Source organism: Galeopterus variegatus, unplaced genomic scaffold, assembly GCF_000696425.1.
Source record: "Galeopterus variegatus unplaced genomic scaffold, G_variegatus-3.0.2 Scaffold176, whole genome shotgun sequence".
Classification (NCBI taxonomy): domain Eukaryota; kingdom Metazoa; phylum Chordata; class Mammalia; order Dermoptera; family Cynocephalidae; genus Galeopterus; species Galeopterus variegatus.
The window spans coordinates 788,377-807,722 of NW_007726287.1; the positions used below are offsets into that span (position 1 = coordinate 788,377).

Below are 19,346 nucleotides of genomic sequence, written 5' to 3' on the forward strand. Positions count from 1 at the left end.
GGGAACCAGGCCGGAAGTCTGCCGCGGACCCGCCCCCGAACCGTCATTGGGTGGGATCCCCGGAAGAGGGCAGGGACGACTCGGGCAGGTTCTAGCTCCCTATTGGCTAAAACCTGGGGAGGAGGCGTCACCCGGCCTCCTCGGACTCTTCATTGGCTAGAATCTCGGCTAGGTCCTAGGGTTCCCATTGGCGGAAGTCTAGGGCGGGGTGGTGTCTTACAATCTTCCGGGTGGCTCGCTGGGTGGTGGGAGAGACAAGCCCCTGCCCCGCCCGCTAGCCCAACCCTCTTCATTTTAAACAAAAAGCCGAGCACGCGGCTGTCGTTTTTCCCGAGGCCATGGGGCCTCCCCTCGGGCGTTTGCTCTCGAGTCTTCGTGACCCCGGGGATTTAGGGAGACACGAGCGGTGAGGGAGCCCGGAATGGTTCTTTCGCGGAACCACTGAGGCGAGGCCTCAGGGAGCCCCTTGACGGACGGACCGTGGCGGGCCCAGCTAGGCGGGCAGGGATGGCGACGGAGGCGGCTGACGCGGGGCCGGGGGCTGCGGTCCCCGTGGACCTGCGGCGCGAGCGGCGTATGGTGTGTGTGGAGTACCCGGGCGTGGTGCGCGACGTCGCCAAGATGCTGCAGACTCTGGGTGGCGAGGAAGGCGTCTCCCGGGTAAGAATCTGGGACTCTCCGGGTCACCGGAGTCTCTGGACTGCGGCTGAGGGGGCGGGACCACCCGGGGAAGTGTGGTTTCCTTGGCAACGAAGAGTGTGACGGACTCTGGGGGCCGCCAGTGGGCGGGGCTTTGCTTTCTGGGATCGCCGGAAATGGGTCATTTTTTCGCCCAGGAAACAGGGGAAAGGAATGTAGGGGAGACCCCGGGAGCTCCATCCCGTCCCCCAATGTGAGCCGCAGCCCCGGCATCCGTGCCGTGAACGCAGCTCAGCTGCAGCCCCGCGGGGTGCAATGCGCTGCCTTGTCCTCACTGCACGGAGAGGAGAACCGAGGCCCGGGGAGGCTGAGAGCTGTGGTCCTGCCTGAGACGGGGACGCATGTTGTGTTGTTGGTGTCAAAGGTACTGAGAGCTGACCCCTTACTCTGTGCCAGGCACCGTTCTAGGTGCTTTGCTTACATTTCATCCTCCTGAGAACCCCAGCAGGTAGGAACTGTCAGTGTCTGCATTTTACAAGGGGACGGACACACTTGTTCAAGGTCACACAAGTAGGGGAGCAGGGGATGAGGCTCTGTGTTAAGTTTTTTACATGTACCAGATCTTGAAATGTCTCTTTTTTAGAGAGGTTTTCCTTGATCACCAAAAGTGATCCAAAGTGGCCTCTGGCAGTTAATATCTGGATCTTCATCCTGTTAAATCCAACTTGAAATTATGTTTTGGGGCCGGCCGGTGGCTCACTCGGGGGGGGGGCGTGGTACTGACAACACCAAGGGTTAAGATCCCCTTACCGGTCATCTTTTAGGAGAGACAAAAAAAAAAAGGAATTATGTTTTAATGTATTCATTGCTTGTCTCAGCCCCTTGGCCCCGCGATTGTAAACTCCATGACAGCAGTGACCTGCAGTTGTTCACTTCTCTACTCCTAACATCTGTAACGGTGACAACACCAAGGGTTAAGATCCCCTTACCGGTCATCTTTTAGGAGAGACAAAAAAAAAAAAAAAAAGGAATTATGTTTTAATGTATTCATTGCTTGTCTCAGCCCCTTGGCCCTGCGATTGTAAACTCCATGACAGCAGTGACCTGTTGTTCACTTCTCTACTCCTAACATCTGTAACGTTGCCTAGTTCTATAAATATTTGTCAAATGCACAAATGTCACAATATCTGATGAGTTAGATACCATTTTTATTCCCGTTTTTCAGATAAAGACACAGGTGAGAAAAGTTAGGTCAGACAGCTCCTATATGGTATAATGGGGATTTGAACTCATGCATGCCTGACTCTAGAGTCTGAGCTCTTAACTGCTGAGTCCTTACCCTTTATGAATATTGAAACGGCTTGAACTTTATCATTAAGCACAGAATGCCAGTAGAGCCTCAGTCATTCATGTTTTGTTCTTTTAAATTGACTTATTCACTTGGTATTTATGGCCTGGACAGAACTTACTCTCAGTAACCCCAGGGATTATCTGTACCCAACTATAGTGTGAGCCCTTCCTCATTCATTCATTCTACTCGTGTTTCTTGAGCACCACTCTAGGTTCATTCGCACCTCATCAGGACTCAGAGGCATGTGTTTCATGAGAAGGGATTCCTGAGGAATGAATTGTAGATGATCTTGTCCCAGTGCATGTTGTTGGTGCTTTCATATGCACACATCTGACACTCACTGCATCTTCTGACCTGGTGTGGGGCAAGCATTCATTCATATGTATGTGATGCATGTTGAATGTTTACCATGAGTTAAGCACCGGGCTAAGTGCTTTACACAGATATTCAATCAATGATCGTAACAATCCTATGAGGTAGGTATATTCTTAGAGTTTAAGGAGAAGGAACTGGGACTTGGAAAGCTATAGGTAACAGCTAGTCAAAGCCAAATGGTTGTTAGTGATTGATTTGATGTCTTTTTGGACCAAGCAACATTTGTGTATGAGACTGAATACCAAGACCCTCTGGGGTGGGTGGTTCCTAGAGTAGGTAGTCCTAGACAAGTCACTCAATCCCCCTCACCAGCCCCAACACCACGCCTCAGTTACCTTAAAGGTAAGCTCAAGGGTAATAACACCTCCCTTGAAGTGTTGCCAAAAGGGTCACATAAGCCCCACACTGAACAGGCTCTTAATAGATAGTGGCTTGTACTTAATGGGCAGTTGTTATCTTCAATTTACAGCCTCTTAGAAGGAAGAAACCTATTTATCCTCATTATTTTCTTCTAGATAAACACTAAGATTCTTGGGTTTAAAATGAGTCTTTTGGGGATTAAGCGCTCTAAATGAAACACGAGCTTCCTGGCCCTTCCTGGGTCACCTGGGTCACCATCAGGCTTTTGTTGAGAGGAGCTGCTCCTCGCTGGCTGCTTAGCTGGTCCCTGTTTCACTCTGTCTCCTTCGGCCTTACCATAGATCTACGCAGACCCCACTAAGAGGCTGGAGCTGTACTTCCGGCCCAAGGACCCATACTGCCATCCAGTGTGTGCCAACCGCTTCAGTACCAGCAGCCTGCTGCTTCGGATCAGGAAGAAAACCAGGCAGCGGAGGGGGATGCTGGGCACCGAGGCCCACCCTGAGGTCACATTGGACATGGAGATCGTTGGCATCATCTCTACTATTTACAAATTTCAGGGTAACTGAAATCTACCCTTGTGGCATCGGGTTATTTCAGGCCCAGCTGTCCCAACTGCCTTCAGGAGCCATATGGGTCATCTGTACCCGTGAAGTGGGCCAAGATATCCCCGGGCATGTGGGCAGGGGCTTTGGGGAATGGTAGAGCACAGCCCTGATCCTGGAGGCAGCCTTTCCTCCCTCCAGCTGACAGTTCCCTGGGGACTGCAGGCTCACTGCCGCCCAGTCTTCAGCATTCTTAAGAGAAGATGTCGTTGTAGACATCCAGTTTTTTCACCCCAGTGTTTTAGAATCTTCTCCTGGTCTTGACTGCTGCTGGTGTCACCTCCCTCCAAAGCCTTCCCAGCTCACCTCAGCCCCTTGGGACCTCATACTCCTTTAGCATACTGGATGTCTCCCATGGGGCCCTCAGTCAAGTTTGCTACCTATAGGCAGCCCCAGTGAGGAGGTGGCAGGTGAGGGTGCGAGGTGGGCATAAGAAGAGCGCGGACATGGGTGTTATGCCTGCCTGAGCTCTGCGTGATTCTTTGGGCGGTGGCTTGGCTTCCCTCAGCCTCAGTATCCTTGTCTGTATAGTGGGGGCTGCAGAGCCTGGAGCTTACCAGGCCCTTGTGAACATCTGGGGGTGATGCCTGTTAAGGGCGGGGCCCAGGCCCTCAGAAGGCGCTTGGCAAATTGCTAACAAGCTTAGAAATGTCTGCAATGACAGCTGTGGTTCTGAGGCATAACCTGAAGAGAAAAAGATTGAGAAAGGAAAAAAGGAATAGAAGGAGAAAAGATAGGAAGGAGAAAGTAAAAAAGAAGAAAAAAGAGGACTTGGGGCCCATGGGTTGGGCATTTTGAATGTTGGTCATTCAAATGGAATGTGGTATCCAAAGAGGGCTGTCCCTTCTGGGACAAGGTTTTCCATTCACAACATGTCACCCTTTGCATTTTGTCTCTCCAACTGAGCCAGCACCGCGCTGCTCAGTGTGTGTGCCTGGACCAGTAACCTCAGCTTCAGCCTCAGCCTCACCTGGGCGCTTGTTAGAAATGAAGCATCTCAGCATCTGCATTAGCAAGACCCCAGGTGATTCGTATGCACTTCATGTTTCAGAAGCACTGACCTAGACTTTATCCTCAGGTATCACGCAGCTCCCCCACCTCCTCAGCTCGCTTTTATTTAAGTGATTTGGAGGGTGGTGAGCCAAGTTTGCAGAAGTATCTTGGAAGGGCGTTGTTTAGCTCGTGCCACCATTGCGCAGCAGCTGCTGGTCCTGGATGGGTGTGATGGGGAGAGCTGTCCCTGGCTGTGGCATCTGCCATCTGTCTGCCTCTCTTTCCAGGAATGTCCGACTTCCAGTACTTGGCTGTGCACACAGACACAGGTGGCAGGTACATGTCCATGTATGACAAAGTGCTCATGCTCAAGCCCGAGAAGGAGAGTTTCTTCCACCAGGAGCTGCCACTCTACATCCCCCCACCCATCTTTTCCCGGCTGGACACCCCAGCAGACTACTTCTATCGGCCAGAGACACAGCACCGGTAAGCTTCCTGTCCCCTTCAGGGTTGGGGTCAGAGCAAGGCCCTACATTCAGAGGGCCTAGGTCCAAGGCTAGACCCTGCTGCTCCCGAGTTGGGAGGCCTCAGGCATGCCTCTTCGGTTCCCTGTCTTGAAAACGGGATAACAATAGTGCCTACCCAGCAGAGGTATCAGGATTAAATTTAAAAAGCACATACAGCTCTCAGCACATGGCCAAGTACAGAACAAGCCCTTAGTACATGGTGGCCTGTGTGCTCACCAGATTGGCTTCCTTCCTGAGGACCCTTAAAGTACAGAGAACTTGGCCATGGGACTTGAGGGTTCCTGCTGAGTATTGGCCTCTTTGGCATAATCCCCATGTCATTGCTGACCAGCCATTCTCTAGACTTTGCTGTTACCAGTAACAACACTACCTAAGAAATGCCACCTGCTAATGTTCTGCTCTGACCTCAGCCCTTTTCTATCTCCTTCGCCCCTTGTGGCCTCACCGTCCCTGTCCCTGGCAGAGATTTTGCAGTCCTCTTTATAATCCTTCCTTCCTCCGTCCACCTTCCCTTTGCCACACTCACCTGCAAAACCTCAGCTCCAGGTCACGACAGCTGTTTGCCACCTCCCTGTCTGTCTCCCATGCAGTTGGAGGTTGCCAACTCCTGGCCATCTCCCCGTGCATCTCCCTTGAGCTGGCTGTTATTCTACACAGATCTTGCTTAAGCCAGATGGATGTGACCCATAGCCTGTCTCCTATCCCCACCCGCCTCCATGTGCAAATCCCTAACAAGACCACATGCAATTCAGTGAAATAAGTTCTTTAGTTAGAGACCCCAGGGGTTGTTGGAAAGGCAGGACTGGGCATGGTCACATGTTGGTTTTTTACTGGACACTAGCCACACACTGACATGAAGGAATAGGATTTCCTTTGTATAAAAGCCAAGACTGAATAGTATTTTTAAAAATGAAGAAAACGAGTTTGAGGGCTGGCCCGTGGCTCACTTGGGAGAGTGTGGTGCTGATAACACCAAGGCCATGGGTTCGGATCCTTATATGGGGATGGCCGGTTAGCTCCCTTGACACCAAGTCCAGGGTTAAGATCCCCTTACCAGTCATCTTAAAAAAAAAAAAAGAAAGAAAGAAAACGAGTTTGAGGGCTGGCCCGTGGCTCACTTGGGAGAGTGTGGTGCTGATAACACCAAGGCCATGGGTTCGGATCCTTATATGGGGATGGCCGGTTAGCTCACTTGACACCAAGTCCAGGGTTAAGATCCCCTTACCAGTCATCTTAAAAAAAAAAAAAGAAAGAAAGAAAACAAGTTTGAAAATACTCAACTTGAAGTTAATAGCACCCACCAGTTCCACTCCAATTATTTAGCGTGCCTGTGGAGCAGTGTTGTGTGTGCATTTTATCTCAGCCTGCTAGTGACTCTCCAGTGCTTTTCACCCCCATTTACACAGAAGGAGGCCAAGATGGGGCTGGTGGCTTGGCCGTGTCACATGGGCAGCACCAAGCCGCTCTTTCCCACTCTGTGGGCCTTCTTATTGCTCAGTGCCACACTGTCCTTATTTTTGTGTGCTTTACTTTTTAAAATTACATACAAAAAGACAAAATTTTTAAAAATTTCCCATTTTAATGTAAGCTTCCCAAAGGTAGCAATTGGGCCTGTTTTGTTCTCTGTTGTGTCCCTGGTGCCCAGAACAGCCTGGCCTGTGAGAGGTACTCAGCATGTATTTGGGGACCCAGTGAATAAAGGTCTGGGTAGCAAGATTAGTAAAAGCAGCTCAGCAAGAGGAAAGGGACAGTTTGAAAGATGGCCTATAGGTGGTGATGTTTGTTAAATAATTTTTCTGTAGCAGGTTTAAAGCTTCCAAAAACACAGCTTTGAAGAGAGGGGGCTCTGTGTCCTGATGTGGCCCGTGGCCAGGATAGCTTGCTCTGTGAAAAAGGCAGGTGTTAGAACAGTTTCTGTGGTATAAATGTAAATTGTGGTGTGATGTTAGAAGCCTAGAAAAGTCTGGACGGTTGGAACCACAATAGTTATCTCTGGAGGGGTGGGAGGACTCTCCTACCTGAGCACCTGCCTGTTGTGGCCCAGGGCACTCCCTGGAGCCTGGTGTCAGCTGAGGCTCTGTTCTGGGGCCGGGGACTGAGGATGTGGATGGAACATGAGGAAATGGATGAGTGTCTTGAAGTGGGTAATGGGGAGTGGGTTGTCCTGGACAGTGGTGGGCCAGGACTAAGGGTGTCACAGAGAACCCTCAGAGGAGCTGACATTTAAAACGGAGACCTGAGTGATAACAGAGCCGGGCAGGTGAGGATCCGGGGAGAACATTCCAGACCAGGGGATTGGCACATGCAAAGGAAGGGTCCAGAGGCCGGCACTCCCAGGGCAGAGTGAGCCAGAGAGAGTGGTAGGGGTGAAGGTCTCTGCCTTTAAAAAAATATTATGGAATGTTTCAAACAAGTATCTCAAAGCGGAGAGAATTGGCTTGTTTAATAGACACCCATGTTCCTACCACCAGCTCCAACAGGGAGCAACATTCTGCTACTCCCATTTCCTCGTCCCTGTCCCCACTCCAGTGGCACAGCACTGCCTCCAGAAACAAGCCAGTGTGCACCTCTAACAGCAAAGGGCTTGAGTTTTTAAACCTAGCTGCGATGCTCGTATCATACCAAACAGGTGTCACAATGCTCCGTAATGTCATCCTGTAGCCGGTCCTTGTTCAGTTCTTCCTGATTATCTCAAAAGCAGCTCTGGAGCCAAGCAAGGGCCACACACAGTGCTTTCAATTCATGTCTCCCGGGTCTGTTTAATCTGTGACATCCCTTGCCCTTCTCCCCATCCCTGCTTTTTTTCTGATTGTTAGAGTAAATTGTGCTTGTTAGAAAAAAAACAGTATGGACATGTATAACTAAAAAGAACCAGTCACGTCATCTCCCTGCTGAAAACCCTTGCACATAGAATGGTACAGTTTTCTGAATGTACGAGTGTACTTCAAGAACTTCATGCAAAGATTTGTATTATGTTTTTCCCCCTCCATATCCTATCTAAAGTATCGTATTATCTTTTAATTCTGTTTTTCCACAGACTTTGTGAAGTACTGTCATGGATTACACTCAGCACAAGAGTTTTAGGCAGGGGATGATATCATCCTTTTTTTTTTTTGAAGTTACGTATTTCTGAAATGTTTTGTTTTCCCCTCCCCCACAAGCAGTTTGCTCGTTTAGTCAGAAACAAACAAAACTGTGTAGCAGAAGAAAATAGAGCACCCTGCACTGCTGCACCTGGTGCAGGATGGCAGCCTCGGAGTCACTGCTCTGCCCATGGCGCCAGCTGGCAGCTGCTCCCAAGCCTCTGGGGTGGGGGCGAGGGGGCAGAGTGGCTGCCCTTGGGCCCTCAGGCCCCTCTTCCTCTGTGTGGTTTATTGGTTTTCCAGCATATGGAAAGAACCTGCCTTTTCTCCCAGGGCTGCTGTCAATTTCCCTGGGTGCTGGGGTTCACGACGTCTGGTGGGGGAGGTCTGGCCTTTGCCTCTTGGCCCCCGCCCCCGAATCTGTGGAGGTTGGGCTTCTCACAGGTTGGGTGGGCAGAAGAGAGGCTGGGAGGCTGGCCTGACAGGGTCCCTCTTGCTCTTTGGGGGAGCCCTGCAGGGTGATCCTACTGACTTTGCAGTCAGCACCCCTTGGCACCTGCCAACAGTTCTCAATGCACTTCGAATCATGGTGACACACACAGCCCACAGCCTGAAGCTACCATGGGGTGGGGTAGGCAGCAGAGGTGGCCATGGGCCCTTTCCCTGCAGTGCCTGGCACAGGTGGTTGCCTGCTCCCTCTGTTGCTATTGCAGGTGGGCTGCCTGGCTTTCCTTCTTGGGGGCGTCTGGGGTTTCAGGGAGGTGTCTTTGAAAACAGGATAATGTTGCACTTGTCTGGGACAGTTTCTAACGGAGGCACATTAAAAAAAGGCTTGAGGGCCGGCCCGTGGCTTACTTGGGAGAGTGTGGTGCTGATAACACCAAGGCCACGGGTTCAGATCCCATATAGGGATGGCCAGTTCGCTCACTGGCTGAGCGTGGTGCTGACAACACCAAGTCAAGGGTTAAGATCCCCTTACCGGTCATCTTTAAAAAACAAAAAAAAGGCTTGATTCTGTCTTTTTGTTTCCTTTGTTATTTATAAGTAGGTAGATGGTATGTACTCATGTAGAAAATTGAGGTAAAGTGGAAACAAATATAAAAGGTAATAATCACCTGAATGAAATTATATGATGTCCAGGACATGCTTTAAAATGTACTTCAAAATAATTTAGTGGGCTGGGGCACAGATGAAACGATATTAGCCCCAGGATGATAATGATTGAAGCTGACGGTGGTCTTACGGGGGTTCTTTATCCCAACCCCCCGCTGCTGTACAGCCTGACATCTCTATGTCCTACCTTAACAAGGGAACCACTGCAAGTATTTTGGTAAACATCCGCCTAGGTATGTTCTGTGCCCGCACAGACATAGTTCTAGAACTCCTGCCTTGTGTGTGTTTTTTAAAGACTTTATTTTTTTAGAGCAGTTTTAAGTTCACAGCAACGTAAGATGAAGGTCCAGAGATTTCTTACGTAGCCCCTGCCCCACACGCACAGCCTCCTGTGCTGTCAGCGTCCTCCACTGGCACATACGTCTGTCACAGTGACAGCCTACTTCAGTAGTTTGCATTAGGTTCACTTGGTTGTGGACATTCTGTGGGTTTGAACAAATGGAACCCTTGCTTTTGACCTCTGTGCTGTATGACAATACCATTTGGTAATATCTTTTTCCTGTTCACCTCTGTACTGCTGTCTTAGTCCCTTGTGTGTTGCTGTAACAGAATACCTGAGACCAGGTAATTTATAAAGAACAGAGATTTATCTCTTACAGTTCTGGAGGGTGGGAAGTCCAAGGTCCAGGGGTCTGCATCTGGCGAGGACCTTCCTGCTGCATCATCCCATGGCAGAAGCTGGGAGGGCAAAAGAGCATGGGCAAGAGCAGGAGCAGGAGGGGCTGAACTCCACCTTTTCTCAGGAACCCACTCCTGCAGTCATGGAATTAATCCACTCGTGCAGGAATTAGTTCTCATGATCTCATCACCTCTTAAAGGTCACACCTCTCAACCCTGTTGCATTGGGCATAATGTTTCCAGCACATGAACTTTGGGGGACACATTCTAACCACAGCAGTTGTTGAGACACTTCTGAGCCAGAGTCATGCTCTGTTAGGTGTCAGGACAGGTGGCTAATGGGACCTCTGCAGCCAGGCTGCCTGGCCTTGAATCCTGGCTCCTTTATGGTCAGCCCTTTCCCGGGGCATGTTTCCTAATTCCTGTGGCCTCAGTTACTTGATGAGAAGATGGTTCCTTCTTCACAGGATTGTTTTAAGGGTTAGGTAAGTGAATTGCATGAAAGTGAACGTCAGCAAGTGTAGCTCTTGCTACTGTTTTACCAGCAGATCATGTCCTCTTCTATGGCTGTGCCTGGACTGATTTCCCATTCCCAGCTGGTGGACATTTAGACCGCATGCTGGACGGTGCTGTACCTGACTCAGTGCCGTTGGGAGGCACCGGAGCTTCTCTGAGCCGCTGTTAGCAGTCGCAGCCCCTGTTCTTCCTAGGTCGCCAGCCTGAGATCCTCTCCCTAACCCACATTTCCGGGGGAAAGAAAGGCTCACACACTTGGGTGTTGGTATTGCAGGCCTGCTGGGCTCCCTCCTGGTCTGGCCAGGCCTGTGCCTGGATCGTCCTCGGCACTCCTGCCCTCACCGGCTTTCTCTGTCCCCAGGGAAGGCTACAACAACCCCACTATCTCAGGCGAGAACCTGATTGGCCTGAGCAGGGCCCGGCGCCCCCACAACGCCATCTTTGTCAACTTTGAGGATGAGGTGCCCTTGCGGCCGCTGGAGGCTGCGGTCCAGACGTGGAAAAGAGTCTGCACCAACCCCTTGGATCGGAAAGTGGAGGAGGAGCTGAGGAAGGTGAGCACCGCCCGTGCCTGGCCCTGCGGGGCAGCTCTGCATCGACCACCTGGCGTTTACCCAGCTGCTCCCTGTCCCGCAGCGTCGTGGGGTGGGCCCTACTCACTGTTTTAAAACTCATTCATTCGTCCCTGGGAATTTTTCACCTCCAGGTGTCACGTCTAAAAACTGCGTCAGTATAAGCCCTGCATTCCTGAGCTTGAAAACACTTCTGAGAATTCTTATTTTCTTTTCCTTTTTTTTTTTTTTTGGCGGCTGGTCGGTATGGGCCTGTGACCTTGGTGTTATGAGCCTGCGCTCTAACCAACTGAGCTAACTGGTCAGCCTTCACTTAGAATTCTTAAGAGATCTCTTCAGGTGGTTAAAAAAAAAAATGGGTGCATTGTTCACATGTGACTCAGATGTGGAGCTCTGGGACCCAGTGAGCTTTCACTTATCCCTTCACTTGCAACAAACCAGATGGGGTGACCCCGCGTGTGAGGCCCTGGCACTTTCCTCCCCATTGCAGCTGGAGCCCGGCATTCTGCCTTCCCCTCTGGCTTGCAGGTGCTGCGAAGACCAGGCTGGGGCCTCTGGCTGTTGTGTCCCCACCAGGCGTGCACAGCGAGCTCACATGCCATGTCTCTGCTGACTGAGGCGTAGACTCTTCCCTTGTTTAAGCTGAAGTTACAGCCTGTTCCCATGGGGGGTTTCTTCTTAGAGAGACTGTGTAGATATCTTGCTGAATTCCCAGCATCTGTCCTGGCCCTCCACACTTCGGCCCACTGGCCTTGTGCCATCCTCCCCTGGGCTAGGCCACCCCATCAGCCTTGATGCTGTCCCACCCAGGTGCCTGCCCTCCAGGGTGGGGCTGCTCAGGGTCCTGTAGCTCTGGACGTCCCCTCTCAGCCCTGCACCCCACTGCACTGTAAGCTGTGTAAGGACAGGGACCATGTCCTTTGTGATCATTTCAGGACCCCAGGCCCCACAGCTGCACTTGATACATGCCGGGTGGACAGCCCATGCTTCCGAGGGAAGGAAGGGATGAGTGCATGTGCGAAGGGGCTGGGGGCTGGGCCCTGCTGCTCGCCCTTGCTCTCCACCCACTCCTGTCTGGAGGGGCTTAGGCCACGCTGCAGAGTCTGGGGCAGGAGGAAGGAAGCTGCTGGTACTCATCTCACCTCTGCCCTTGGCCCTCCCCAGCTCTTTGACATCCGACCCATCTGGTCCCGGAACGCCATCAAGGCCAACATGAGTGTCCACCCCGACAAGCTCAAGATCTTGCTTCCCTTCATGGCCTATTACATGGTAAGCATCACCAGCTACCCACCCGCTTGGTTCCCACCAGAGTGGTCCTTAATCCCTGATGTGATATCTTAGAGCCACAGCAAGAGTAGGTGGCCCCTGTCCTGGCACCGCTCCCATCCTGGAACCTCTGTCCTGATACATCCCCACCCTGGCACCTTCTTTTCTGGTACCCACCATCCTGGCACCCCTGAGATGGCTTTTTAAAGCCAGCTAGAAAGGTTTCCAGCTCCATGAGTCAGGGCACTCTCCACAACCTCCTAATAACATATTTGGCCACATTTGGATGATTTTAGGATGAAGGTGTAATCACCTAACTTGTAGGTAGAAGGATTATGGACTGTAGAATGACTTTGTACTGAGAACTTTTAAGAACGAGGCCATGGGTAAACACTGTGTGCACATCAGATCCTTTGTTCCTCCGTGGAGGTGGCTGCAGAAGTCCCTTTTTATCTCTGAGGAAAAGCTGAGGCTCAGGGAGGTGATGTGATGTGCTGCAGTCCTACAGCCGGCAAGTGGCAGAGCCACCTGGGGACCCCAGACTATCTAGCTGCAGAGGTTGGGCCCTTAACCAAAGAGCCACCCTGCCCCAGCCCCCTCCACCCATGCCAAGTGGGGTTCGGTGGGGACACATCCACCTTTGATTCAGTCGGGCAGGGTGTCACTACTGAGTTCCCAAAGGCCAATAGGAAAGGGTTCCCACCTGCTGAGGGTCCCCATGCAGAGCCTTGGGGAGGCCAGGTGACATCACAGCCTTGATGTGACCACAAGGGTTGGTGACTGCTGGAGCATGAGAAAGGCTCATCCCTCTCGTCCTGTTGGACTCCCGACTCTGGAGCGTTGCCTTCCATCACTTAGCATTGGCTTCTTAGACAGACGTACTTCAGAAGTACATCAGGAGAACAATAACAGTGAGCACTGGCTTGTGCCAGGCTCTGTGGGAAGGCTCCTCTAACCCTCATGAAAGCCTGGGGGAAGGTGCCCTTGCCCCCTCCCTCTGACGGGAAGACCAGGTGGATGCCCGGGGTGAGAGAGCTGGCGTGGGGTCCAGAGCCATGTCCCTGCTCTCGGGTGTTCTGCTGCCTCAGTTCAGGGCTCTGCCCCTGCCTAGGCACCAAGCGGGCCTGGCCTTGACCCCACCTCACACTCCCGCCTTTTCTGTCTCTAGATCACAGGCCCCTGGAGAAGCCTGTGGATTCGATATGGGTACGACCCCCGAAAAAACCCAGAAGCCAAGATCTATCAAGTCCTTGATTTCCGAATCCGTTGTGGAATGAAATATGGTAAAAACCACAAAAAGCTTTGCCTTCTATTTTCTCTCTCAGTTTCTTGTCGTGTTCCCTCTTGTGATAAGTATCTGTTCATATGGAGAGGATAAAAAGCCTCGTTCCCACTGGTGAGAGTCTGGTGGGCTCAGGATAGCAGAAAAGGGCAGGTCCTGCTCTGGCCTGGCTCCACTGTTGACCCTCTAGTTTCTGACCCACAGTCGCTCTTCCAGTCACTCCACAGTGACCTGTGGTCCTATGACTAGCAAGTGTCTGACCCCAGGACTGCAGTGAGCCCCACACACAGAGCACTAGCCTGTATGGGGGAGTACTGGAATGCGTTGGTGACTGTCACCCCAGTGGCGTGTCAGCTTGGGTCACCTTTCTTAGGAGGCACCCCACAAACCCAGGTCCTGCCCCTGATGTGAAGCCAGTGCTGTTTGCCAGACGGGCCCTAAGCCTGCCCTCCCAACATGCCCGCCCTCGCCCACAGGTTACGCCACCAGTGACATGCCTGTCAAAGCCAAACGCAGCACCTACAACTACAGCCTCCCTGTCACCGTCAGAAAGATGCGTGAGTGCCCCGGGCTTGTGCTGTGGCTCAGGAGTGATTTGGCATCATGTGGATTCCGAGGAAGGGCAGTGTCTGGACAGTGAGATGGGGAGGCGCCTCCTGCGGGTCCCTTCAGGGCACTGCTGGCCATTCTTCCCTGTGGGGGGCGGGCAGGCAGGAGGGAAGGGTGGGGTGGTTGGGAGAAGCACCCCCAGTCCCACCCCGTGTGCCAAAGCACTGCTGTTGTCCCTGCCAGCCGGCCAGCTCGTTACCATGCATGATCTGAAGCAGGGCTTGGGCCCGTCGGGGACGGCCAGTGCACGGAAATCAACCCCCAACAAGTACAAGCTGAAGGTGGGTGTCCTGTGAGCCCCAGGAGAGAGCAGCTCTTTGCCTGGATGAGGGAGAAGGCTGTGGTGGCAGGCAGGCACCTCCCTCGCAGGGCTGGGTGCCCTGTGAGTGCCCCCGGAAGGGGCTTTGAGGCAGCTCTGCCCACCCAGTACCCTTGGGACAGCCTCCAAAAACTGAGGGCCAGAGCTCAGGGCAAACCACCCAAGGCCGTGGGTACTGAGGACCATCTGGGCACAGAGGCGATGACAGGTTTCAAGGAAATCCGACATTGGCAAATGCACGTGGCTGCCTTTCGTGAGCCTGGCCCACCGATTGGTACACGATTGCTGCTGGAATGATGGGAATCACACGCCACGCAGACCGTCCGGGCCGTGGCCGTGGGTTGGGCGCAGGTGTGGAGGTGGCCCAGAGCCCTTGCGGGCTCGTGAGGTGACCAGTTTGATCACCCAGCGGTGGCTGGCAATTTCCAAAGCCTTTTCCACATTCAGGCTCTGCGAGCCTCTCCACAGTCCTGGGGTGGGCTGAGCAGGGTGTGTCCCCCACCCGGAATCACCTGCCTAAGGTAAGGGGTGGCAGAATTTGAGTGCAGTGGACAGGTGATGTGAGGGACGAGGCCACCCCGATGCCATCAGTGCCCCAGGCTTTCCAGACCTTTGCTCTCTTTTCAGTGAGGGGCGACCATGTCCCAGCCCAAGTGACTTCCTTCTCCTCAAGGACTCTCACCTGAGGCATTATCCCTGCTTCTAGAAGCACGTGCCTGTGTGGGGGAAAAGAGAAGGGATACTCATCAAATGCCGCTTTCCTCCTGGAAGAGATGTCAAGGCAGTGTGGGGGGGACATAGGACAGCCAGTTAATAGCAGTTGGTGAGGAAGAAGGAGGTCAGGTTCTGCAGGGTGGCACAGAAAGCAGGGGCCTGCGCTGCCAGGGCCAGCCCCACACCACCAGTGCTGTGGCCCACCTCGCTGGTGGGCTCACGGTTCCCCGTGGCCCCAGGAGGGTCTGGCTGCTTCATCCGACCCCTCAGAAACTCCGGGGGCATCAAAGCTTGTTTTCTCCAGATAGGCTCCCCGGCCTTCTGGCCTGTCTGCCCAACCTGGTCCTGATGACAGCCAACTCCTTGGAGAAACCCCCATGGGAGCCTACAGCATGGGGGTCTCCAACACTGTCCACGCCCAAGGGCCCCAGCCAACCCTCCCGGTGTCTCCCCTTCCCTCCCCAGGACTCGGTCTACATCTTCCGGGAGGGGGCCCTGCCACCCTATCGACAGATGTTCTACCAGTTATGTGATCTGAACGTGGAAGAGTACGTACGTGAGGGGCCCTGGGGTGACAAGGGGGGGCCATCGGACTCGAGGCCAGTGCTGGGAAATGCCCAAGGACAGTGTTTGCTTCAGCCCTTCTGCTTCAAGAGCACTCGCCTGCTTCGGAGTTTGGTGCTGCTGAGAGGGTCCCCGTGCATGGCTTGGGTGGCACTCCGCAGCAGTTCCCGGTGTCCACCACAGGTGGCACTTCTGAACAGAGCTGTTCTCATAAGAAATGGCTACGGGCAGGCAGAGATAGTTCTTGCTGGTGAGTCTTTGCCCCTCATCCTGTGGTGCCCGCATGAGGGTCTGGAACGCCGTTCCTAATCCCGAGGCTGGTCGGATGCCAGAACCTTCTAGCCACCTGCTCTTTGTGATGTGTAAATAATTGCAGGGGAGAGCACTGGGACGGGAGGAGAAGGGGAGCGTGCTAAACAGCTTGAAGTCTGGTGCAAGCTGAGACTCTTGCCAGAAAAATGTGCCAGCACACACCCAGCTTCATGTGCAGTTCGAGGGTGTCCAGGGACCACCCAAGTTAAGGACCCAGCTGGGAGCCCACAGCTCTCGTGATGTTCTTCATTTCCATATTCTCTGCCGACTTCACTCTGAGTGCGGTTTTTCTCAACACAACTCCTCCTCTCCCAAAACCACGTACTGGCCCTATCAGCAGGGACCTCCCTGGATCTGTACGTTCCCAGGTTGCAGAAGATCATTCACCGCAATGACGGGGCGGAGAATTTGTGCACAGAGCGGGATGGGTGGTGCCTCCCCAAGACCAGCGACAACCTGAGAAACGCCATGTCCCTCCTGATCCGGCAGACCATCCGCTCCAAGAGGCCTGGTGAGAGCTGCTTGGGGTGAAGGAAGGCCCAGATGCCCGGGGGCCCACTTGGGACAGAGCCAGTGTCCCTGATAGACCCATTCCCAAGAAATTATGCCAGGTAGATCATCTTGCCTCTGACCCTAGTGGGAGGGAGGCCTTGTGAGCCAGGGCTCAGCCCAGGGTCCAGCATCCCTGGGCTGCCCCACTGAGCTACCCGGTTGGGAGTTGTAGCACTCAGCACTGGGGTCGAAAGCAGGGGGCAGGCTCAGAGGGGAGGGGCTGCAGTGGGCTGGGGCACCATCCACAGCCTCCACTTGATGTGCTGACCCCATGGCTGCATCTTCCAGCGCACTTTGGCATGCTTTGCCTCTGTCTCTTCCACTGTGGGAGCAGGGACATCAGGAGCCCATGGCCTGGTTGCCCTACTCTGTGCTGCCTGGATCCTTCCAGGGGCCAGCAGCCCTGGCAGGGGCAGGGGCTGGCTTCTGGGGAAGCGAGGAAAGGGTGCCCACTTGCTGGGCTGTGGGTCTGGTGAGGCTGGGGAGAGTACCATCACGACCCCTCTCAGGGCATTCCTCCCAGGCTTGGGGAGAGGGAGTCCTGGACCCAGCCAGGCCCCACGGATCTGACCAGAGCAAGGGGACTTAGCTTTGTCTGAGACATGGACACTGCCCGCTTTGGGAATCTAAACAAGGCTATGAACCCTTTCCTAGGAAAAGTGGTGCATACACTCTCGGGGGGCCCATGGCTCCTCTGGGAATGTGGTTTCAAACCTGCCTGCTTCAGTATTCCCCTGAAGTGCTTGCAGATTGACAGATGCCCAGCTGTTCCTCCTGCCCCCGAACTTCCCCAACAGCTTCTCCAGGCTGAGCCCAAACACCTGGAATTGTAAATAGGCTCCCCAGGAGCCCTGCAGCCTGCTCTGGGCCACCCAGGGGGCCTGCGTGGGACCCACACACCCTTGTCTCCTCTGGCCCAGCTCTCTTCTCCAGCCCGGCCAAGGCTGGCAGTGAGAAGGAGCAGCTGACCTACGAGTCTGGGGACGATGAGGAGGAGGAGGATGAAGAGGAAGAGGAGGACTTCAAGCCGTCAGATGGGAGTGAGAACGAGATGGAGACGGAGATTCTGGACTATGTGTGATGGGCCCCGGGCCCAAGGCTGGCCCTCCCTGACTAGGCAAGACTGGTGTCTGGTCTGTGCCACCCACAGTAGCCAGAATGGCCCTTGGAGGCCCCTCTGAGGACAGCTGGGGTCTCATTAAAGGGTGCAACTGACCCTGGCCCTGGCTGTGACCTGCAGCTTGTTGCTGCCATCTGGCCGTGGGTGGTGGGGACATCCCCAAAGGTGCCCTGGCTCTGCCCACCCATGACCCAGCGCAGTATCCAGCAGGCTGAGCCAGCGCCCACCACCTCTCGGAGACCAGCGACAGCTGGAGGTGGAGATGATGCCACTGGGGGTGAGGCTGGTCCTGGTGTGGGTCTTGTGACTCTGGTGGCAGAGATGGTAAGAGAAGCCTGGTCTGTGGTCACAGATGGCCAAAGACTGTCCTGGAATTCCCAATGGAATTGTCTTTATTAAATCAATTTCTGCAGGAGTCTTGGTGTTTCAGTTCAAGTGTGGGAGCCTCAGGGGGGTTTCCTCTTGCCTTGGGGCTCGGGCTCCCGCAGTACCTTCCCGTGTTCCTTCCCTTGTTGTCAGTGACCTGCTGACAACACTGGCCTGTGCCTCCACTCCAGTCGGGTGGGTGCAGTCAGCCAGAGTAACCCCAAGCCCAGACTCCTTAAGTTCAGGGGAAAGCCACCCTGTTGGCTCACAGCTTCCCAGTGTGCAAGCACAGAGGCTCTGCATCCCTGCCAAGCCTGCCTCCCTGGAGGGCACTCATGGCTGCATCCTCCCATGCCGCAGACAGCAGCACCGCTTCCTGCACACCCTGCCACTTAGTGTGACCCTGAGTCCCTTCACATGCTTCAGGAAGCCCCATCCTGCTAAGCAGGCCTCTGGGGAGCCTCCTCCCATGACAGGATCGGGAACCCCAGTGGCTCAGTCAGCCTGAAGTGGCCAGTCCTGGGAGCCCACCTTGAAGGGGAGAAGCAGGCCGGGCTGACCCCACTACCCCACACTGCCTGCGGCTGATGTGTCCTCCCCTCCTCCCATGACAGGATCGGGAACCCCAGTGGCTCAGTCAGCCTGAAGTGGCCAGTCCTGAGAGCCCACCTTGAAGGGGAGAAGCAGGCCGGGCTGACCCCACTACCCCACACTGCCTGCGGCTGATGTGTCCTCCTGTCTGCTTGAGTCTGGCAGAACTCCCTCCCCCTCCCTGTGCCCCCATCATTTATTTGTTGAAGAAATCTATAGCTCGCTTGTCCTATAGAATGTCCCATTCTGGGTTGGGCTGTTTACTTCCTTGTGGTGGAGATTCACAGGCTCGTGGCTCCTGAGAGCAGGAGGAGCCTCTAGCACGTTCAGGTTCAGGGCCTCTGCCCAGGCATGGGATGTCCGCTCAGTTCTGTTGGTGACGCTAGGATTGACCAGCAGGACAGGTGTTGTCAGCCAGCCGTCAGTCTCTTACCCAATGGTTTTAAACAGCTATGGATAATTGCCTGCACCTAATACTTCCTTGGTGGTTGCAAACTGGTGAATTCTGTTCTCTGCGTTATTAGCTGGAATTCTATGAAGGACTCTTCCTCGTCCTCTAGTTGATTACCTTGAAAGACCACTTGCACAGAAAAGGCGGGGCAATGCCTGTTTCCCCCTTTCTCAGTTTTCAGAATACTGAGTTGATGCCCTGGCGATGGCCAGTGATCACCAGGGGAGCTTTTTATGGAGGGGTCCTGAGCTTCCTAATGAACGCTTAAGTGGTTTCAGTCCATGGCAGGCATACTTTTTGATACCCAACTTGTCCATGTTTGGCCTGAGGGCGGCTTCAGGTTGGCTCCTGCAGTCCTTTGACACAAGCCTCTGGTCTTCGTGGCTTG

The 19,346-nt window shown here is 53.8% G+C and overlaps 1 protein-coding gene across 1 annotated transcript; it reads left to right on the forward strand.

Annotated features, from left to right (window-relative positions):
• The first annotated feature begins 329 nt into the window (after positions 1-329).
• On the forward strand, positions 330-17,965 carry GTF3C5 (general transcription factor IIIC, polypeptide 5, 63kDa). The gene is made up of 11 exons (XM_008563750.1): positions 330-660; positions 3,067-3,286; positions 4,611-4,809; positions 10,602-10,794; positions 11,977-12,081; positions 13,247-13,361; positions 13,837-13,917; positions 14,153-14,250; positions 15,468-15,550; positions 16,247-16,389; positions 17,351-17,965. Exons 1-11 carry the CDS (start codon positions 508-510, stop codon positions 17,509-17,511), a joined length of 1,551 nt encoding a protein of 516 aa, XP_008561972.1. The 5' UTR covers positions 330-507; the 3' UTR covers positions 17,512-17,965.
• Positions 17,966-19,346: the final 1,381 nt, after the last annotated feature.